The sequence below is a fragment of the Narcine bancroftii genome, chromosome 4, assembly GCF_036971445.1.
Source record: "Narcine bancroftii isolate sNarBan1 chromosome 4, sNarBan1.hap1, whole genome shotgun sequence".
NCBI lineage: Eukaryota > Metazoa > Chordata > Chondrichthyes > Torpediniformes > Narcinidae > Narcine > Narcine bancroftii.
In genome coordinates, this window is record NC_091472.1 from 101,670,670 (window position 1) to 101,693,566 (window position 22,897).

Sequence of the window (22,897 nt, forward strand, 5' to 3'; positions counted from 1 at the left end):
ATTCCTTCTATTTGGTATGGAGGCCTAAAAAGGTCTAGAGGTGAAGGAGGACTTGTTGTAGTGTCCTAAGCGTGTTCCTTGTTCTCGTAACCAATACTGAAGAGGTTGTCCTGGTTACACCTATGTAAGTAATGGCCTTCCTGAGATGATGACTGGGGTGGAGGGGTGATGTTGAAGGGTAGGCTGTAGCTTGGATACTCTTGGTTATATGATAATGAATGGATAAGCTTGGCAATGGTTGTTGAAGGTAAGAACATTCACAGACAAATGTTTTCATGCTCTGGCTCTCGAACCACTCCTATTAATTAATTGATCAGATCTTCTCATTTACTGCTGATTCCCATGGTCTTCCCAGTTCCATCCCATCAAAGACACCACAGCTTTACAAGCTTCTGTTGACTCTTTCCCAACTCTGATGAATAGTCTTCAACTTGAAACATTGACTCTGGTTTCTCTTCCAACAGATAGAACCTGACCCTCTAAGTATTCCCATAAAATTTCTTGTTTTAGATCTTCAGTATTTGAAGTTTTAAAAAAAATTTTGTTTCACTTAATATAAAGATAGCTGCCAGGTTATCCATTTTTGATTGCTGATGGTTGGGCAAATAAACTTGGCTCTGATTCCAAGGTGATAAGGTAGTTGAGCATTGGGCATTGCTTGGGTGCTGAGGCCTTGTTCTGGTTGGCAACACTGGTTGGTGCCTCATTCTCAGTCATTCACAGTTTGTTCCTCTTGACTGTAACAAGATGGAACTGACTACCCATGCTTTATAAGAACCATCATTTCCATGCTACAAAGATTGACCTCAGCAGAGTAATCTCTTCCCCTTTCTCCCTGGCCATTGAAGAGAAGGATTTTCTCTGGAATAACAAATCCATGGAGGCAATGAAATAATTTCACCTCATAAATTAATTAATCCCAGCAGCAGCAACATCCTGGTTCAGATTATGTTCACTAAATTCGATGTTTGCCTTAACTGCTGTTAATATTTGGGAGTCCAATGTACCGATGTTTAGAAGATGTTCAGCCATATATGAACTTCTTTCATGAGGTTGATAACAAAAATTAAGATGTTGACTCAACAAACCTCATCCATCTGAGAATTGTTTTCTCAAGCTGATCCATGATCCTCAGTTTCATGACATACATAAAATGATGGAATACCAGTGGAGGAGATGGCCATTCAGTACAACCATGGCTGATGTTGGAACCTTAGTGCCCTACACCCTTTCTCTCCATACCTCTTGTTTTCTTTAGCTATAAGGGCCACATCTAGCACTCTTTTGAACATTTTTTTATAAACTGACAATTGAACCATAGAACACTACAACACAAAAACAGGTCCTTTGGCCCATCTAGTCCATGCCATACTATTATTCTGCCAAGTCCCATTGAAATGTGCCCAGGCCAGTGCTCCATGCACCTTCCATCAATGAACCTGCTTTCACCACTTCATCTGGCAGCTTGTTCCACACTCTCACCATCTGCTGAGTGAGGAGGTTCCCCTTAAACATTTCACTTTTCACACTTAACCCATAATCCCTCATTCTTGTCTCATCCAACCTCTGTCAAAAAAGTTTGCTTGCATTTACAGTATATATCCCTCATAATGCTGATTACCTCTATCAAATATTTCCTTATTCTCTGATGCTCCAGAGAATAAAGTTCAAACCTATTCAAACTTTCCCTGTAATTCAGTTCCTCAAGTCCCTGCATTTCTCTTTCAATCTTATCAATACCTTTCCTGGAGTTAGGTGGCCAAGACTGCACACAGAGTCCAATTTTGGCCTCATCAGCATCTTATGCAGCTTCAACATAACATTCCGACACTTGTTTTCATTTGATTTATGAAGAACAATGTGCCAAAAAGCTCTTACAACCCTATCTACCTGAGGTTGCTTAAGGTGGTATGTGGGGGACATTATGTGATGCCGTGAAGAGCACCACGCAGCATACCAACTCCTGAGGGATTAACTGAAAAAAGTACATATTGAGCAAAGTTACATTTTATAAAAACTATTATAAAGTTATTTTAAAGTGATTAACAGAAGATAAAAGATGCTGTCAAATAAAAGAAAAAGCTGCAAAAGTTACACCAAAGGAAAAATCAGAAGAGAGGAAGAAAAGAGAACTTGGGCCTACCTTGTCGTTGAAACAGGCCGCTGAAGGTGTTTCTGGATCCACTGGTGAAGACCCAATGGAAGGATCTTCCTCCGGAGCTCTGTTTGCGATGTCCCTCAAAGATGGGACCACTAGAAAAGTTAAGACTGCACCGCGATGCACGAAAAGTCAAGCGTGCAGGCAGCAGAGGAAAAAATATTTGGGAAAAAAAATGTTGTCTTTTAAAGGGCCACTCCGGCATCACCACTTCTGAACAGGAGGGTGATACTTCTTCTGTGGAAGAGGACTCAGAGGATTATGGAAGTGAAGAAGAAATAACAAACTCAAAAGAAAGATCTAAAGGCAAGAAAAAGATTTTTAAAAAGAAAATGGATAAAACTGAAGCTAAAATTGACAGACTTTCTGATACATTGGAGAGTAATTTTAAACTTTTAACTGTAGAATTGAACCAAGTCAGAACAGATATGACTAAATTGATAAATAATGTTTCACAAAGAGTTGATAAAGTTGAGGAGCAAATCCAAGATGTGCATGAAGAAAGGTCAAATATCAATGAAGATAAAATGACTGGTTTGATTTCTATGAAAGAAAATCTGCTCGAGAAAGTTGACATTTTGGAAAATTACAGCAGAAGGAATAATCTTAAAATTGTGGGGCTGTCCAAAGGTCAAAATGGTCAAGATGTGATCGATTTTTTTTTCAAGAATGGATACTGAAAATATTTGGAGGAGAACATTTTGAGGATAAGATTTTAATTGAGAACTCGTAGAGCTCTTAGACCAAAGCCGGGTCCTAACCAGAGACCTTGATCTATCCTGATTAGATTTTTCAACTATCAGGATAGAGAGAGGAGACTTGGTTGAGTGATGAGAAGAGCTGGAGAACATTGACCTTTGAATTATGAAGGGGATAAGATTTTTTAAAAATCCAGATTTGAGTTAAACTCTATTGAAGAAAAGAAAAGAGTTTAACCCAGTTAAGAAGGTTTTATATGATAAGGGTCATAGATTTGTGCAGCGACTCTGAAAGTATTTTTGCCAGATCAGCAGAATTTGTTTTTTAACAAGTCATGTACAGGCTGAAGAACATGCGGAGAGTTTGTCTAAAATTCAAGTAACAAAAGATGATGATTTATTGAAATAAATCTTGTGTATAAAAGAGGGGGTGTTATTTCCCCTTTTTTTTCCCCCTTGTTTCCTTTTCTTCTTGATGGATGAATAAATTTTGTATTGGGAAGAATTGTTGTTTAGACAGAAATGTTCCCCCCCCTCCCCCAGGGGGGGTTGGGGGATATGTTTGTCAATTTCTGACTGCTACATGTGCTTTCGTGGTCTGACCATGACCTGTAAAATGGAGGGTGATAATGCTGGTATCTCAGGCATTTTGGGGAGGGAGGGGGGAAGGGTTTGTTTTACCTTTTTACTTTTATTTTAATAATAATCATTTATAATTTATTTAATCTGAATAATTTTGATGATTTTGGATTCCAGATGTTAACATTCAGGACCAAATAAATTTGTGGGAATCCTTCCTGGATAGGCATGATGGAAAGGAATTTTTTAAAATGTAAAGATAATAAAAATGAATAAAGCAGTTAACATTTTAAGTTTTAATATTAATAGGATTAAAGAGACAATAAAAAGAAAGAAAATCTTGTCTTATATTAAGAAATTGGGAGTAGATATTGCTTTTTTTACAACAGACTCACTTAAATGAAAAAGAACATTTGAAATTAAGAAGAGATTGGGTAGATCACATAGTTTTTTATATTTAATTCTAAAGCTAGAGGGATAGCAATTTTCTTAAAGAAAAAATTACCAGAGGAGTCACGTGATGGAGTAGTGGCCGGTCATGGAATTCCAGCCCTCTCCAGAAAAGTTAAAAAAAAACGCACAAAACACAAAGGTACAAGATTAAAATTTAAAACAAAGTAAAAATAAAGGTGAGAAGAAAATGGCAGCGAAGAGAGAAAAGTCGAAAACAACGGGAAGAAGAGAAGAAGAAAGAACGTCGGAAGAAGAAGGTGAAGGCCTTACCTGTCCGAGGAGGCCCGCCGCGGAGAGAGAAGCCCGCTCCCTAAGGTCAGTGGAAGTCCCGGGCTCGGGACTACAAAAATGGCTCGCAGAGCCGAGTAAAAGTGCGCATCGCGCATGAAAAAAATCACACTGACGGGAGGGGGGAACAGCTGCGGAGTCGATCTCCACAGCTGAGAGAGACACCTGCAACACAGCAGCAGGTGCAATAACGACAACAAGAAAGAAGAGGGTAAAAAGAAAACAAGGAAACAAAAGATGGTCAACCCAGAGGAGGAAGAAGAAGAAGAACAGAAAGAAATGGAAGAAGAGAAAGGCAAGACAATGGATATATCTTTTTTTAAAGAATATATGGAATCAGTGAAAGAATGGCAATTACAAGAATTTAATGAGATAAAATGAAGAATTAAGAATGCAGAAGAAAAAATGAATAAAATAGAAATGGTCATATCAGAGATAGGAAAAAGAGTGGATAATTTGGAAAAATGAGAAATAATCGTAGAAATGGAAGTAGAGGACTTAAAAGAGAAATTAGAAGAATCTAATAAAAAAGTTAAAGAGGCACATGAGCTGTTAGCTCAGAAGATAGATATAATGGAAAACTATAATAGAAGAAATAATATAAAGATAGTGGGCCTTAAGGAAGATGAAGAAGGCAAGAATATGAGAGAATTTATAAAAGATTGGATCCCCAGGGTCCTAGGAAGACCAGAATTACAGGAAGAAATGGAAATAGAGAGTGCACATGGAACATTAGCCCCGAAATCACAACCGCAGCAAAAACCAAGATCCATTTTAGTAAAATTCTTAAGATATACAACAAGAGAAAATATATTGGAGAAAACAATGAAGAAAATAAGAGAAGACAAAAAGCCACTGGAATACAAAGGTCAAAAATTTTTTTCTATCCAGACATAAGTTTTGAACTCCTGAAGAAGAGGAAGGAGTTCAATACAGCAAAAACGATCTTATGGAAAAAAGGATATAAATTTATGTTAAAGTACCCAGCGGTACTTAAAATAGTTATTCCAGGGCAACAAAACAGACTATTCTCGGATCCAGAGGAAGCACGAAAATTTGCAGAACAACTACAAAACAAGCAGAGATATGAAGACATGTAATGAGAGTAAAAATGACCACGAACTATATGTATGTGTGTATATGGGTATATGTGTGTATTTATACATATATATATATATATAGGTGTGTATGTATGTGTGTGGATACATGAATGTATCCGTATTTAGAGGAAAATATATAGAGTATAGATAAGAATTAATAAGGGAGGGAAAGGGAATAGAGGGAATAAGGAGGGAATTAAAAGAGTGACCTTTGTTACATATGAAAATTGAAATCTTTTCCAGGGGGGGCTGGGTAGGGAGGAGTTACGGTCACTGCAAAATCAGTTGACGTTTGTGAGTGAATTCGCAAATCCAAATGGAGAGGGGAGAGTGGGGTTAAAGAAGTTTTAAATAGGAGAATAAGGAAAATGTTTGATGTTTTAGAAATGTTGTCTTATAAAATGTTCAAAACAAGAAAGCAGAAATGGATAAGAAGGAAAGGTGATGATGGAGAAACAGAAAGGGAACATAAACAAAGTATAAAATGGCTACGCTAAACTATATGACTTTAAATATTAACGGAATACATAACCAAATCAAAAGGAAGAAACTGCTAAATTTACTGAAAAAAGAAAAAATTGATATAGCATTTGTGCAAGAAACACATTTAACTGAATTGGAGCACAAGAAATTAAAGAGAGATCGGGTAGGACATGTAACAGCAGCGTCGTATAATTCAAAAGCAAGAGGAGTAGCTATATTAATCAGTAAAAATGTACCAATTAAAATAGAAGAGGAAATAATAGATCCAGCAGGGAGATATGTAATGATAAAATGTCAGATATATTCGGAGTTTTGGAATCTATTCAATGTATATTCACCTAACGAAGAAGATCAAAAGTTTATGCAAGATATTTTTTTGAAGATAGCAGATACGCAAGGGAACATATCAATAGGAGGGGATTTCAACCTGAATTTGGATTCAAATATGGATAAAACTGGGAAAAAAATTAACAGAAAGAACAAAGTAACCAAATTTATAATTAAATCGATGCAAGAAATGCAACTTTTGGATATATGGAGGAAACAACACCCAAAGGAAAAGGAATATTCATATTATTCGGGTAGACATAAAACATACTCAAGAATAGACCTATTTCTGTTATCAGCTCGTATGCAAGATAGAGTAAGAAAAACAGAATATAAAGCTAGAATATTACCTATCAGATTTTTACCAAACAAGGGAAAAGCCAGATTGGACTAGATTAGAACTAGATAAAAATTCACCCTTGATATTGACAATAGAGTTAGAGGACATCCCTCCAAGAATGTATAGAGGGAGATTAAACTCCATGCTACTTAAAAGCCAGGATTTTAGAGAATTCATTGAAAGACAAATTAAAATGTACTTTGAAATAAATACGGAATCAGTGAAAGACAAATTAAAATGTATTTTGAAATAAACACGGAATCAGTGAAAGATAAGTTTATACTATGGGATGCAATGAAAGCGTTCATTAGAGGGCAAATAATAAGTTATGTAACCAAGATGAAGAAGGACTATAATCAGGAAACAGAGCAGTTGGAAAGGGAAATAGTAAATATAGAAAAAGAATTAGCAATGAAGAAAGATACAACTAAAAGAAGAGAATTGGCAGATAAAAAAATAAAATATGAAACACTACAAACATATAAGGTGGAGAAGAACATAATGAAGACAAAACAGAAATATTATGAACTAGGGGAAAAAACGCACAAAATTCTAGCATGGCAGCTTAAGACAGAACAAGCTAAGAAAATGGTATTGGCATCAAGGAAAAAAGACAAACAAGTCACATATAATCCAAAGGAGATCAATGAAAACTTCAGAGAATTCTATGAACAATTATACCAAACTGAAAACGAAGGGAAAGAAGGCAAAATAGATGAATTTTTAACTAAAATTGAACTACCAAAATTACAAATAGAGGAACAAAATAAATTAACAGAACCATTTGAAATAGTAGAAATACAAGAGATAATAAAAAAAACTACCAAATAATTAAACACCAGGACAGGATGGATTTCCAATAGAATTCTATAAAACATTAAAAAATTTATTAATTCCTTCCCTCCTGGAAGTAATCAACCAGATTGACAAAACACAAAGCTTACCAGATTCATGTAAAACAGCAATAATTACAGTAATTCCAAAGCAAGGGAAAGATCCACTTGCACCAGCGTCATATAGACCAATATCATTACTTATAAGATAATAGCTAAACTATTAGCAAACAGATTAGCAGATTATGTACCTAAAATGGTAAATCTCGACCAAACTGGATTTATTAAAAAAAGACGCACAACAGACAATATTTGTAAATTTATTAACTTAATTCATGCAGTAGAAGGGAGTAAAGCGCCAACAGTAGCAGTTGCTTTAGACGCAGAGTAGGCCTTTGACAGAGTAGAATGGAATTATTTATTCAAAGTATTGCAAAAATTCAATTTACCAGAGAAGTATATTAATTGGATTAAAGCATTATATAAGGGGCCATTGGCGAAAGTGACAGTAAATGGATATATATCAAAGCAATTTAACTTAAGCAGATCAACAAGGCAGGGATGCCCACTATCACCCTCATTGTTCGCGTTAGCTATAGAACCACTAGCAGAATTGATAAGAACAGAAAATAATATAAAAGGGATAAAAATAAAAGGCAAGGAATATAAAATCAGTTTATTTGCGGATGATGTTATAGTATACTTAACAGAACCAGAACTATCAATAAAAGAATTATATAAGAAATTGAAGGAATATGGAGAAGTGTCGGGTTACAAGATTAACGTAAATAAAAGTGAAGCAATGCCAATGAATAATGCGAATTTCTCAAAATTTTAGAAGGAATCACCATTCAGATGGCAAATGCAAGCAATAAGATACCTAGGTATACAAATAAATAAAAATCTTGGCCATCTATATAAACTCAATTATTATCCACTAATGAAAAAATTACAGGACGATTTAGAGCATTGGAAAGATTTACCATTAACACTAATAGGAAGGATAAACTGTATTAAAATGAACATTTTCCCAAGGATATTATACCTATTTCAGGCATTGCCAATACACTTGACAGAGAAATTCTTCAAGGAGTTAAAGAAAATAATAAGGAAATTTTTATGGAAAGGGGGGGAAACCGAGGATAGCACTAGATAAATTAACAGAATGGTATAAACAAGGAGGCTTACAACTGCCAAACTTTAAAAATTATTATAGAGCCGCACAATTAAGATACCTATCAGATTTTTACCAAACAAGGGAAAATCCAGATTGGACTAGATTAGAACTAGATAAAATAGGGGAAAAGATACCTGAACACATATTATATAAATGGGATGAAAAATTGGTACAACGTATGAGTTCTCCAGGATTACATCATCTGCTCAATATTTGGAAGAAGATTCATGTAGAAAGGAATAAAACAAATTACCAATTACCAAAACGAATAATGATGCAAAATCAGTTACTCCCTTTTACAATAGATAACCTTTCCTTTAGAGAATGGGAGAAAAAAGGGATCAAAAGAATAGAAAATTGTTTTTCAGGAAATAGATTATTATCCTTTGAACAAATGAAAGATAAATACAATATAACTCAAGATACAGTGTTGGCATATTACCAATTGAGATCCTACTTGAAGGACAAATTAGGAAGCAGTCTGAGGTTACCAGAGGGAAGTAACTTTGAGTATGTGATTACAGATACAATGATAATCAAAAGATTTATAACAAATATGTATATTAAACTGCAAGAAAAGGAGAATGAGGAAACAAATGGTAAAACTAAACAAAAATGGGAACAAGATTTAAATATAAAGATAAAAAAAGAAACATGGGAGAAGTTATGTTCTGGAACGATGAAAAATACAATAAATACGAGGTTACGTATGATACAATATAACTGGATACACAGGCTATACATTAAACCTCAAAAGTTAAATAAATGGGACCCAACAGTATCTTACAGATGTTTTCATTGTAAAAAAGAAATGGGTACAACAATTCATGCATTCTGGACATGTGAGAAAGTAGAAAAATTTTGGGAAGATCTAAACCAGATATTAAATAAAATTACAGAAAACAATATACCAAAAAACCCAGAGATCTTCCTCCTAAGTAACATAAAAAACAAAGAATTTGGACTTGATTTGGATGGTGCACAAAAAAGATTTGTTAAGATAGCTCTAGCCGTAGCAAAAAAATGTATTATATCAACCTGGAAATTGGAAGATAATTTGAGAATACAACAATGGTATATAGAAATGAATAAATGTATTCCATTAGAAAAAATAACATATAGTTTAAGAAATAATATTGAAATATTTGAACAAATATGGGAGCCATACATGAAACACAATAGAGAAAACCTACCGGGGACATTTACCACCTAAGTTAATGAAAGGAGAAGGAAATGAAAAGAATTGACTCAGTGGAATTTCTTGTTTATTTTTATTGAATGACAACATTGTTTGACTGGTTTAATGTATCTTAGATTTTGTACTTTAAATGGATGGGGGGGAAGTAGGTAGGGTGGGATGGGAGGAGGGAGGGGGGGAGAAAATGACACTGTATATATTTGAAAAGGAAAATGTATGTATCATAGTCAATGTGGTTTATGGTGTGAAAAATAAAAAAATAAAAAATAATAAAAAAATTACCAGTTAAATTTCAAAATGTAATTGCAGTTCCAATGGCTAAATATGTAATGGTCAATTGTCAAATATTTTCTGAGGAGTGGACTTTGTTAAATATATATGCACAAAATACAGATGACCAGAAATTTATACAAATGCTTTTTTGAATTTAGTAGATGTACCTGAAAATGTTTTAATAGGTGGGGATTTTAAATTTGGTTTGGAATCTTTGCTGGATAAATCATTAATCAAAAGTGGCTAAACATTATTTTTAATGACTGATTTACATTTGATAAATGGAGGATACATCCTAAAGATAAGGATTATTCCTTTTATTCTAGTAGATTTGATACATATTCTAGAATTGACTTTTTTTTTTGCTTTCGCCTCAAAATCAATCAAGAATTTTGATATTGATTATAAAATAAGGATTCTATCTGATCATTCCCTATTGTTGATTGAATTGGAATTTGTTGAAAAACAACACTCGGTATACAGATGGAGATTAAACTCCATTAAAGGGAAGATTTTTAAAATAAGACAACATACAATTGTTTTGTGATACAAATTTACATTCGACAGATATGTTTATTATTTGGGATGTGTTAAAAAGCTTATTTAAGAGGACAATTTATGTTATACTTCAAAAATTAAAAATGAATATATGAAATATAGATAAAGAAAAGGAAATAACAATATTGGAAAAAGAAATTCAAAAATCATCCTCCGAGAACAAATATAGAAGTTTAATTATTAAGAAATTACTATTTATCAATGCTAACATACAGAACAGAGAAAATGATACCATGATCTAAGCAGAAATATTATGAACTAGGAGAACGATCCCATAAACCTTTAGCTTTGCAATTAAAAGTGGAACAATCCTCTAGAACAATTAATGCAACATAACATAATAACAGTGAAGTGCCACATTTGCTTAATATTTGGAATAAAATTCAATTAGAAATTGATGGAATTTTTTATCATTAAAAATGCCATTCATTCTCTTAATCTTTTCAAAAGATAATTTTTTTGGAATATTTGGAATAATAAAGGAATTTCTAAACTGGGAGATTGCTGTGATAATGATAGATTGATGTCATTTGATCAGTTAAAAATTTAATATGATATTCCCCACAATGCAATTTTGTTATTTTTAATTAAGAGCTTATTTAAGAGAGAAATTATGATCTGTTACGATTTTTAAAAATCTTAGATTTTTTAAAGAACAAATTATTGTTGATAGAATGACTAAAAAATTAATTTCAATAGCATATATGTTGTTACAAGAACAAACACCAAAAGTAGGTTTGTTTAATTCAAAAGAAAGGTTGGAAAAAGATTTAAATATAACAATAGATAAGAAGGTCTGGCAAGATTTATGTAAAGAAATTGTGTCTAATATTATCAATTTAAGATCACAGTTTACTCCATTGAGTAGATGGAGATTAAATATATCAGACCAATGGTTTAGATGTGGAAGAGAAGTTAGAACTTTTCTTCATTCTACATGGTCTTGTTTGAAGGTTCATCCTTTTTGGGCTTCTGTTAGAAAAGTGTCTACAATGAACTACTGGTGTTGCTTTTCCATTAAATCCTGAATTATTGTTGGAAAACTTTGAGAATATGACTCCTAAGTTATCTGTGTCAGATTTTCAATTCGAATTTGTTAAGTTAGTTTTGGTAATAACAAAGAAATATATCACTGTTACATGGAAATCAGATGTTTCATTAACATTAGAAAGATGGCTTGCAGAGATTCAAAGTTGTCTTCCTTTAGAAAAAAAATTCATATAATTTAAGGGGTAAATATTTTGTATTTTTACAAATTTGGAGCCCGTATGCTAGAATAATGATATTAAAATTATAATTTTTTCTTTGTTTTGAATTCTCCAAACCAGTGAATTTTTCCCTAAATGAGTAAGAGTTTTTGGAGAAATGTTCTTTTTGGGATCCTTGAGCATCATCTGAAGCATCCAAATTAATATATAGTTATCATGTATTTTATATCGGACTTTAGTTATTGGGATTAGTTTAGGTTTGGGGTGGGGTTAGTTGATTTTTAGGGGTTTTTAGTTTTAGTTGTTTCTTTTTAGAATTTTTTTTTCTTTTTTTTATATATTATATTTTATATATTTGTAAACACTGTAACGTTGAGATTTGATACTAATTGTCAGGATTTATCATGTGTGTTGATTTAAATAAAATATTCAAAACAAGGTGGAATGTGGGTTTAGGGGGCAGTTTGAAAACCACTGCTCCAGCATCTCACCCGTGGCTAAGAGCATTTTAAATACCTCTGCCAGAGCCCCTGCAATTTCTGCATGAATTTCCTTCAAGGACCACATCACACCTCTATAGACTCTGTGACCATCTCCCAAGTAAATACAGATGCCAAAAATCAATTTCAAATCTCCCCTTCTCTTTTGGTTCCTTGAATTGATGACACTCTAATCTTCAAAAGGAACAATTTTGACCTTTGTTATCCTTTTGCTCTTGATATATCTGTCGAAGCCCCTGCAATTTTCTTCCTTCATCTTGTCTGCCAGAGCAACCTGATGCATTCTTTTAGCCCTCCTGATTTCTTTCTCGTGTTTTCTTGTAATTCTTTTACTCCTCATGCACCTCATTTGTTCCTTGTTGCCTACACCTGCTATACATCTCCTCCTTCTTAACTAGGGCCTCAATATCTCTTGAAAACTAAGATTCTGTCTGTCTGTTAGCCTTGCCCTTAATCAACAACGTTCTGTGGAAGAGAGTTCTACAAGCTCACATCTCTCTGAGAAAAGAGGTTTCGCCTTTGCTCAGTCCTAAATGTCTTCCCCCTTATCGATAGACTGTCACCCCTTGTTCTAGACTTTCCCAACATCAGGAACATTCTTCTTGCATTTAACCTGTTTGAAAACTTCAGCTCAGCTTTCCCATCCACTCCACTTGGTTTAATCAATTTTTAGCCTCTGTTGGTCTTCCAAGTGTTTACTGCACTCGCAGGTTACAACCATGGCCAGGCTATTTTTTCAAAGACACTGCAAATAAAATGGTTGAGATTCAAAATATGGCACCAAGAGGAGAGTTCAGGGCTCTCGTCCAGGCTGGGCCAGGAAACAGCCTTGTAGACATGTACCTCGGTCTTCAGAGCTGTAACAGCTTTAGACAGCTGAGAAATGGCACTGGCATCGGTCATGATTCTGTCATGGTGAATGCTCCTCGCAGAGTAAGACTGGACTCATTACATGGTCATTAATCCTCAGAGGAAGTGAATCATAGATGTGAGATGGAAGTGGGTTGGGTTTCTTCAGATTGATGAAATTAGTTTACTGTTGTATTCATGAGTACAATGTTCAAATGCACTGAAATTCTGCAGCCCACAGATTCTTGTCACTTGTATGAGACCAAAGCTCCAGCAAAAGGGACCTCCCTTTATATTTTAAATTGTATTTTATATATGTTTATCTCTGGGTAAGAAATCCTCGCCTATCCAGCCTCTCCTAAGCCATAGACACATGTGAATCTTCTTTACACTCTGTCCAGCTCGGTGGCATCCTTCCTCAAGGTGAATGCCCAGAACTGCACACAGCTCTCAGTGTGGTCTCACTGGCAGAAATGGAACAGCCCACAAAAGGCACTGCTTGCAACGGTTATGTCACATTAATCACTGTTGCCTTTCTCATCAAAATCTTCTCACATTTGTTTCAGGGAACTATGGAGAGAGTGGGATGGAGGCTTTCAAGGAGTTAGCAGCACAGGAGGGACTCTGCATTGCACACTCAGGGAAAATCTACAGCAATGCCGGTGAGAAAGCCTTTGATCGACTGCTGAGGAAGTTGAGGGAAAGGCTGCCGAAGGCAAGAGTCGTAGTCTGCTTCTGTGAGGGCATGACAGTGAGAGGCCTGCTGATAGCAATGAGAAGACTTGGGGTGCTGGGAGAATTTCTGCTGATTGGCAGGTGAGCAGATTGTTTCATATGCTTCAGTCTTCACAGTGTCTCAGCTTTACAAACTCCTTTTACAGCTTGTGACAGCTTTCCTTATGAAACAGTGTTACTGCTTACCTGCCTGGTGTTTCTTTGGAACAGACTAATATGTATTATGTTTCTTTGTGATGGAAATACTAAAAACCCTTGATTATTATGCTTCACGTATTAGTTCAGCAATCCTGGAATGCTGGAAATGCCTTTTGTGTTGTTGTGCACTACTCCTGTAAGCACAGGACATTCAACAAATCAGCATTGTCACTGCACAGACCATGTGATGAGAGCTCAAGGGTGAGGTCAGTATCTTCCTCTACATTATCCACCAATTTTCCAGTGATGGCTTTGGCTCTGATTGCTTGAGGACATTCTCAAGTCAAGGAAGGGCACTCAAAAACTGCACGCTCTTTTTCCGTTGGCTTTCGTTAATGGCCTACCTTTGCTCCCATTTTGGAAAGCCTTGTCCCAGGATGCATCTGGGTGTTTACAGAGCAGAGAACAGGACCACACTGGAACAGATTCTTTGGTCCACAATATCTGTGCTGTGCAGGACACCCAAATTAAACTAAATCTTTTTTACCTGCACATTACCCATATCTGCCCACTTCATGTACATTCATTTGTCAACCTAAAAGCCTCAAACACTTTTATTGTGTCTACTTCCACCACTACCACACCTACTTCCACCACTACCACACCTGTTCCAAGTACCCACCACTCTGTATTAAAAAAGTGCTGCCTGTGTCTCTTTTCAATGGTTCCCTCTCACCTTAAACACATGTCCTCCTGTGTGTGACATTTTAACCCTGGGAAAAAGATTCTGCCCACCCTATCAATGCCTCTCATCATTTTATAAAATTCTATCATGTTTCCCCCCCCAGTGTCCATTGCTCCAGAGAAAGCAACCCAAATTTGTCCATCCTCTAATTTTGGTACTATGAGACTTTTCTGTGCACAGTCTGTGTCTCTTGACCAGAATAACCAAAGGTGTTTAGAGAGACATTTGGGTTATTGATCCACAAAAAGAAATGTTCAACAATCTGTGGCTGGAAAGAAAAACCATCAGAGTTTTCTATTGTGTAATTTTCATTCAACAAGTCCAGAAACTTGAAGCAGTCACATTGACAACTGTTCCATCTGGCTGGCATTAGCCTCTCAGCTTCAGGACTCCGTACAGCCTCAATTCATGAGCTAATGTCCAAAACTGAAGGTGATGGTCCTTTGGATTCAGACAGCACCCCATGGAGTGTGGTGTCCAGGAGACATGGTAAACATGGATCCAATAGTACCAAGGAGGATACAGTTCACTGGCTAAAGTCAAACCTCAATGAAAAAAGTCAGTTTAGATTGTTGGGGGTCATTATCAGGAATAGGGTGGTAACTGGCACATAACATTCACCACTGAAGATGTTGATGAGAGTTTATTGTCATACAAATGATTACAATGTGCAGAAGCACTGAAATTCTTCCTTTTTGCAGCCATACAGATGTACACCAACTACAATGATATTAATTCATTACCACGATCTGCCAAGACTGAAAAACAGACAACACATATAGTATATATAATAAATATAAAAGGATAGATAAATAAATATCACTGAACATTGAAGATTTTTCTTCATGAATATTTTTGGGTATAGTTTATGGATTTTAGGCTGCTGATCTCAAAAACCACCTTAAAAATTCCCGATGACATACTAGTTTTTTAGATATAACCTATTTTTGTGATTTCCTGTCATATTTTATGTCTACTTCAAGCTTCCAAATCCATGAAATGCAACATGCCATTGGAAAATTTATTTTCTGCATTTGCACTCAAACTTCTTCCCTGGAGATCTTGGTACAATCAGTGACGAACACAGTGAGAGATTTCACCAGGACATTGCGACCAGGAAAAAGAGGTATCAGGGCAGCTGAAATCCATCAATGCTGGTTGACTATGGCTGGACACTGACACAAGAGGCATCAGATGCTGAGTACAAACACAGCAGCAAAACATTTTTAGCTCAGTTGAACTAATGCAATGTGTCAGCATCATTATGCAATTAAACATGCTAAATTCAGTTAATTTAATGTTTATTTCACTTTATACGTGATACAGCAAATCTGAAATTACCTTTGTGTTCAGCTTGAAGTTGTCTATCATAATCCCCAATTTTCTTTCAGGAAGCAAACCTTATGGAAAAAAAAGTTGAATCCAAGTGGATGAGTAACATAAGTATGAGTTGAGTGAATAATTCATCTTCTGACTTGTGGGACTCTCTGCACTGTCTCCTCAGTATAAATCAGGGAGGTGATGCAGATTTTCCATGAGCCTGGAAGCTGCTCCTGGCCAGTGGAGAGCCTGCATCACACTGCTGATTACATCCAGGACATCACAATCCAGTCCCCCTACCAGACCATTCACACCCTGCACCTCCATGTCTATCATCCACAAATGTACTGTACCAAACTACCAAGCCTTCTCAACCCACACACTCTATATTGAGGCAACAAGCATGTGGGAACACCACCATCTAACATGTTCCCCTCCAGAACACACACCAATCTCAATGAAAAACTATCACCATTCCTTCCTCAGCACTGGAGCTTCTGACAATAGAAGTATCTTCAGAACAGTTCAATGTTGACTAGCATCTTTCAAGACCATTTGTGGACGGGGATTAAAAGATGCTATCGCATCCACAAGTGAATAAAAAAATTAAAATCCGATGCTTTCTGGGAGGAGGGTTGGAGTTCTGGGTCACTTTTCCCCTGGGGTTTGCATGGACCATCAAGCACCCATTGATCCTAATCCCACACTCAAACCCTTAACGTTCCCATCAACTCTCACCCAGATTCTATCACAACAGGAATTTACAGTGGCCAATTAATCCACCTCTCCCTGCAACTGGAACATCCAAAGGAATCCCAAGTGGTCACAGGGAAAAGGTGCAAACTCCACACAGTCAGGACCTGAGGTCAAGTTTGAACTCTGGTTTCTGGAGCCAGGAGGCAGCGACTCTACCTACCTTCCTCCTCCTTCCAGGCCTTAATTCTGCTGACCTGAACCAATCATGCCACATCTCCCATGCATTCGGCAGCATCCTCTGTCAGTGATGATGTTATGGATTATTTGCTCTCCACTGGGAGAATGACCATCTCTCATAGGTCTTGGAGTCTGCACCCATGGGCAGATATCAAGGGCTATAGTCCCAGCTCCTCCCAGAGACAGTAGCTCACTAACAATATTTGTGGGATGTAGGGCCTTGGATTCATAGTTATACAGCAGAAAAACAAGCCCAACTGTCCAATTCCTCTGTGGCAACCAAGTTGCCAACCTCAGCTTGCCCCATTTGCCTACATTTCGCCCTTATCTCTCTAATCCTTCCCTATCCATGTACTGTTTTCATGTCTTTTAAATTGTAATTGTACCAGCCTTTAACTACCCCGTACAACAGCTCATTTCATATACCCACCACACTCCACCCCTCAAGTTCCTTCAAATTTTTCCACTCTCATTTTAAATCTACATCCTCCAGGTTTTGACTCCCTACCCTGCGAGAAAGACAATGGCTGTTTGCCTTCTCCATGACCCTACATGATTTTGTAAATCTCCCCAAGATGACTCTTCATGTTCCCATGATCCAAGGGAACCACTGCTCTAAAAACAATGAAATCCTGTTATTCATCGTAGTTTCTGTAAAATAACCAAATTAATTTGCAGTTTCAACACACTGCAAATCGTAGCAAAGTGCTGGGAGCAAATGGACTGCCACTTGAAGTGTAGTTTTTGCAATGACTTGGGAAGCACAGTAAAAGTTTGAGCATAGCAAGGTCTTACAATCAGCAATAAAAATCCAGGCCAGGGAGCAAAGTTTTTCAGAGACATTGGTCAGTAACCCAGATCACTCTGCAAACTCCCTGGTTACTCTTCAAAGTCACATCAGAGATTTGCTTTGAATTTGGAGGTTGGGGTTTTTCACAAGGATTCTCCATTGAATGCCTCAGTCACAAGGCAGAAGGAATTGTGTCTCGGCAGTGAATCACCACTGCACTGGAAGTATTATATTGAATGATGTGCTCAGGTCTCAGAGACCAGCACTTGAGCCCAGACTATCAACTGGACTGATGCTTGTAAACACATTACATCTTGAAAAGTCCGAGCAGCAATGATCCAACTGCAGATGATTCAACACTCTGATTTCATTACCAGGAGAAGGCCAACTTCAAGGGAGGGCAGTCTGGGTATTCCACTGAATTAAAAAAAATAGAACCTTAATGATCTGTATCACAATCCAAAGTGACAAAACTGTCAAATTGTGGCCAGCCTTTGGTCTCATATGATACATAAATGTGTCAGTGTCACTCGAAGTGCTTCCAGGCTGACAGAATTTCAACATTGACGGCCGGTGAAAGGACAGAGATGGGATGAGAAGAAATGTTTTCACACAGTGATAACGCTCCCAGGAATGTGGTGCCTGATAGAGGTGGAAGCTGATCCAGTGAAGGGAACAAGAAGCAAACTGAAGGGGATGTGGAGAAATTGGAAAGGTGCACTCAAGGGGCAGGGATGGGGTGCAGAGGAGATTCACCAGGATGCTGTGGGGACAGGAGGGGTTGAGTTATAGGCTGGCTCTTTATTTCCTGGAACATGGGAGGCTGAGGGGAGACTTTTATAGAGGTTGATAAATCACGAGGGGCATAGACAAATTGAATGCTCACTCTCTTTTCCCCAGGGTAGACAATTCTAGAATGAGAGAGTAAATGTTTAGGGTGAGAGGGGAGCTTGTTCTACCTAATGGGAAATATTTCCACTCAGGTAGAACAAGCAGCTGGAGGAAACACAGATGTGGGCACAATTCCAATGTTCAAGCTATTTGAACAGATGTATAGATAGGAAGAGTTTGGAAGGAAATTGATTAAATGCAGGCAAATGGGACTGGCTAGAATGCCAACTTGGTCAGCATGGGCGAAGGAGGCCAAAGGGCCTCTTCTGTTCTGTATGACTATGAATAGGACTAATAGAAAGCCCTTTCAAAAGGACAGTGCTGGAGGAACTCATCAGGTCAGGCAGCATCCATGGAAAGCAATAGGCAGTTGACACTTTGGGCCTGAGCCCTACTTCAGGGATACTAAGATTGGATAAATGCCCGAATCACAGGGGTGGGGTGGGGTGAGGTGGAAGATATTGTCCTCTTCTCCTCCACCTTTTAGCTCCTTTCTTCCCTTCTCCCACTGCCATTCACCTGTCACCTGTTAGCTTGTGCTCCTCCCACTTATCCCCCCCACCCACACCTTCTTATTTCCTGAATTGCCAACAGATGAAAGCATGATTGTGCGCAGACTTCTGACACCCCCACCCCAACAACCACCATTAAGAAAATTCCTCAGAATCAAGACCAGAATTGATTAATGGTCTCCATAATTAGTGGCCTGGAACCCAGACACTTTACAGAAGAAACTCCATTTTGCAGGCAGTCTCATGAGCAAATGATCAAGAAGAGTGTTATGAGCCCAGAGGACCCATAAACCCAGCAGCAGTAGATATTCACCAAGTTCACTGGTTGCAGGCAATTCTTATACTGTGCACAGTATTTAACATATATAAAGTTCACCAGGCATTGGTGCTTGAAAGGTAAATGGTTACCGCTCAGGAAGGTGCTTGTTGATTTTCAGATGAGATTTGTTGTTCCAGGACATCTACAACTGATTCCTTTTTAATCAGCCACTTCGGTGTCCTGCTGACGAAACTTGCCACCTCAGGGTTCTCCAGATGATAACCTCTTTCTTTCAGTTCACCAGAGAGTTCCTTTTTTTTTCTCTTATTCCAAGTGAAACATTAGACAGCCAGTTCTCTCCTCTTGTATGAACCACAAGGGCTTTGACCAGGCTGAACTAAGAACTCACAACCCATCTTCCAAATGGCATTTTCCACAAGCTTTCTAGCTTGCCCTGTTCCACTCCCAGCTGCTGTGGCTGACTGTAACACCGTAGAAGTGATCTCTGTGTCTCTCTATCTATATCTCTCTCTCACACATGGAAAAAAATCCAGTTTGACTCTCTCTGCTTGCAAAACCACATGAACCTCCTTAGACAGAAGCCGTCAACAAGCTCTTTCATCTGTTGCCTTTTGTAAACAACAATCCATTAGTGAAGTCTCTTGGGCACTCTCTAAAGCTCTTGCAAAGGCTGTGGGGCTGACATGTCTAGCATAAGCAGAGCTCCAGTATTTAAAATAAGATCTGTTTTAAAGTGTATGTGACCTACACTAACAAACCCTACCTCAATTTATCTCCCAAAAACATATCTATATACTCTGTCACAAGAGACATCCTCTCCCTCCGTTATTCTGGAGAACATGTGCAAACATCCACACCAACCCTCATTCCAGTTCATAGGGCCTTTCCTCGACACTGTTTGCTGGAATTCTCAAGGATCTTCATTGACTGCTGAAGCGCCAGAGATGGGGAAACCTTTTCATTTTCAGCCTAACCTTGGATAACATTTCACTCCCAACCCCAGGGAGTCCCACCTTCTCATTTTAAAAATGAATGTGGGAAATGGTTGATTGGGCTGGCAATCCACCACCCACGTCTTGAGAATGTGGTAGTGAGATGCATTATTAACCCTATGGTCTGTGCAGTGAAAGAAGTCCCACGGCTCAGTGAAGAGTTTGGGGTTTTTGACGCAGTGAAGATGAATGCATGGTGATTGAATATTTCTAAGTTTTGAAGATGGCTAGAGAGCTACCCAGCACAGATGATATGCACTTGAAGCAGAGGTGGCAGGTTTAAGAGGTGCTGCCAAGGAAGGATGGTAGGTGAAGCCATGTATCACGGAGCGACAGAGCTCTGCAACACCAAAAGAGGGCCCTCACCCCACCATGTCTATGCCGACCCTTTTGCCCATCTACACTAACCCCACTTGCCCACATTAGGGCTTCTATGCCTTGCCTCTCTGCACCCTATTGAAGAGAACACTTTTCTGCACATCAGTGAGTCAGACATTAACACCTGACACTGGCTTCAGCTTGGTTTACTCCACTTTTCTCTGCAGGAAGATGTCCTTTTCCTTGTGCAACATGCCACGCAGCTCAAAGGTTTTCATCGGCTGCCTGTGCACTCATCCTGCTCCTGCACGCTCTGCTTGTCCTTTATGTCTGTCTTGCCTCTGCTCCTGATGTGGGCGAGTTCTGACAGTTTGCCTGATCAATTTAATTGGTTCCTTTCTCATTCTGAGCGGTTCCAAGTCTTCACAGTGATGTCGGCTGCTCAGCAGGAGCGTTTGATTTGCTTTGTGCTGTCAGTGAGCCACAGATACATTGATTTGTTTTGTGTACTTGCTTATTCTCGAGTGAATTCATTCGGAATGCATAAGGAAAGCTAAACCAGCATGTTGAAAAATGATGGCCTATTTCTGTGCATTCCATCCTCAATGTAGGTCAGGGCTAGCACTAAACTTCTCCTTCAAAAGCGAGTTAGGTATGGGAGCACCCTTCCTTTCCCTGAAATGAAGTCCTTGAGAATGAGTTTTGTCATTGAGTCACAGTGCCCATAAACAAAAGAACACAAGAAAATCAGTGTGGGAATAGGTTTCACAGCTCCTCCAAACTCCTGTCCCACCCCCCACTTCCAAAAGGATCATTGCTGATCTGGCCCAGGCCTCGTCCCCTCTTCTGTGTTAGTCCCCATTGTCCTCAATTCCCCAACTTTTGAAAAGAATGCGTCGCCCTCTCCTTTCACTTCCCTCAATGACTGAGCCTCCGCATCCCTATGGGGTAGAGGATTCCATAGATTTATCATGCTTTATGAGAAGAAATTCCTTTGCTCTCCAGTTTAGTTGCACACCCCTTATTCTTGTAAACAAGTCTCTCATTCAAGATTATCTCATCACTGGAAGCATCGTAACATCATTCCTCTAATGCCCATGCTACAGTATATCTTTGCTTTCCTCAGGCATTGCTTGATCTATTGAGGTTCTCCAGCACTTTTGTGTATTAAAATGTCAAGTAGAATCTTATTAGAACATAGAATATTACACCACAGTATAGGCCTTTCGGCCCATAGTGTTATGTCAACCTATAGAAATCGACTTCACAGTAATCTAACGCCTCCCTACCTCACACCCATGATCCTCTTATTTTTCTTACATCCATCTATGTACCTATTTAGAAGCTTTTAAAATGTTTGCTACCAGCCCCAATAAGGGCATTCCAAGCACTCACTACTGTGTGAAAAAAATTACTTCTGTGTCTCCTCTCAATTTTACTCCACTCCCCTTAAATAAATGTCTCCTAGTATTTGCTATTGTCACCCCAAGTAAACGTTGCTGGCTCTCCAGTCTATTTAAGCCCCTCATAGACCTCAATTATGTCACCTCTCATCCTTCTTCACTCCGAAGAGGAAAGCCTAAGCTCGGTCAACCTTGCTTGATAAAACATGTTCTCCAATCCAGGCAACATTCTACAAATCTTCAATGCATCCTTTCCAAAGCATCTACATCCTTCCTGAATTGAGGCAACCAGAAATGGACATAGTACTCCAAGTGTAGCCTAACCAGAGTTTTATAGAGCTGCAAAACTACCTCACAGCTCTTGATCACAAATCCCAAAAGAATACAGTCTGTCAGAAGCATCAGCTGGATACATTTCTTGCAAGAAAAGTCATCAGGGACACTGGTGGCATTCCAGATTTCCCACATCCTATGAGAGAACCAAACCCTTGCTTTGGCTATCACTCCCACTGCTCTCTCTGTGCAATAAGAAAATACCTTAGCTCAGTTCCTCTTACCTGTGTAGTCTGACTGCAGGGTTTCCTCTTGGGCTAACGTCATATCCAACACCTGCACCACTTCCTCAGCTCAATGAAGCCTCCAAGTTCCATTCCCACTGGCCGCTCCTACACTGGCAGCTCCTCATTGGCCACTCCATTTAAGCTTCTCTTCTTTTTATTTGGTAAAAAGTGTTAGCCAATTAGTTAATTGAACAAACACATACTAAGCAGCTACCTTTACTGTTTGTTTAATAAGATGATTTTTCTGAACTAAAAAAT

The 22,897-nt window shown here is 38.1% G+C and overlaps 1 protein-coding gene across 2 annotated transcripts in view; it reads left to right on the forward strand.

Annotated features, from left to right (window-relative positions):
* LOC138760917 (metabotropic glutamate receptor 1-like) overlaps positions 1-22,897 on the forward strand; it is a 103,596-nt gene that overhangs the window by 27,089 nt on the left and 53,610 nt on the right. The window contains exons 3-4 of one of the 2 annotated variants that reach the window (XM_069932238.1): positions 13,589-13,838; positions 15,624-15,877. In XM_069932238.1, coding sequence (XP_069788339.1) covers positions 13,589-13,838; positions 15,624-15,819 — 446 coding nt within the window. In that variant the 3' untranslated portion in view covers positions 15,820-15,877. Of the gene's footprint in view, positions 1-13,588; positions 13,839-15,623; positions 15,878-22,897 lie in introns of those variants that run through there. The other variant, XM_069932239.1, reaches the window with a different exon arrangement.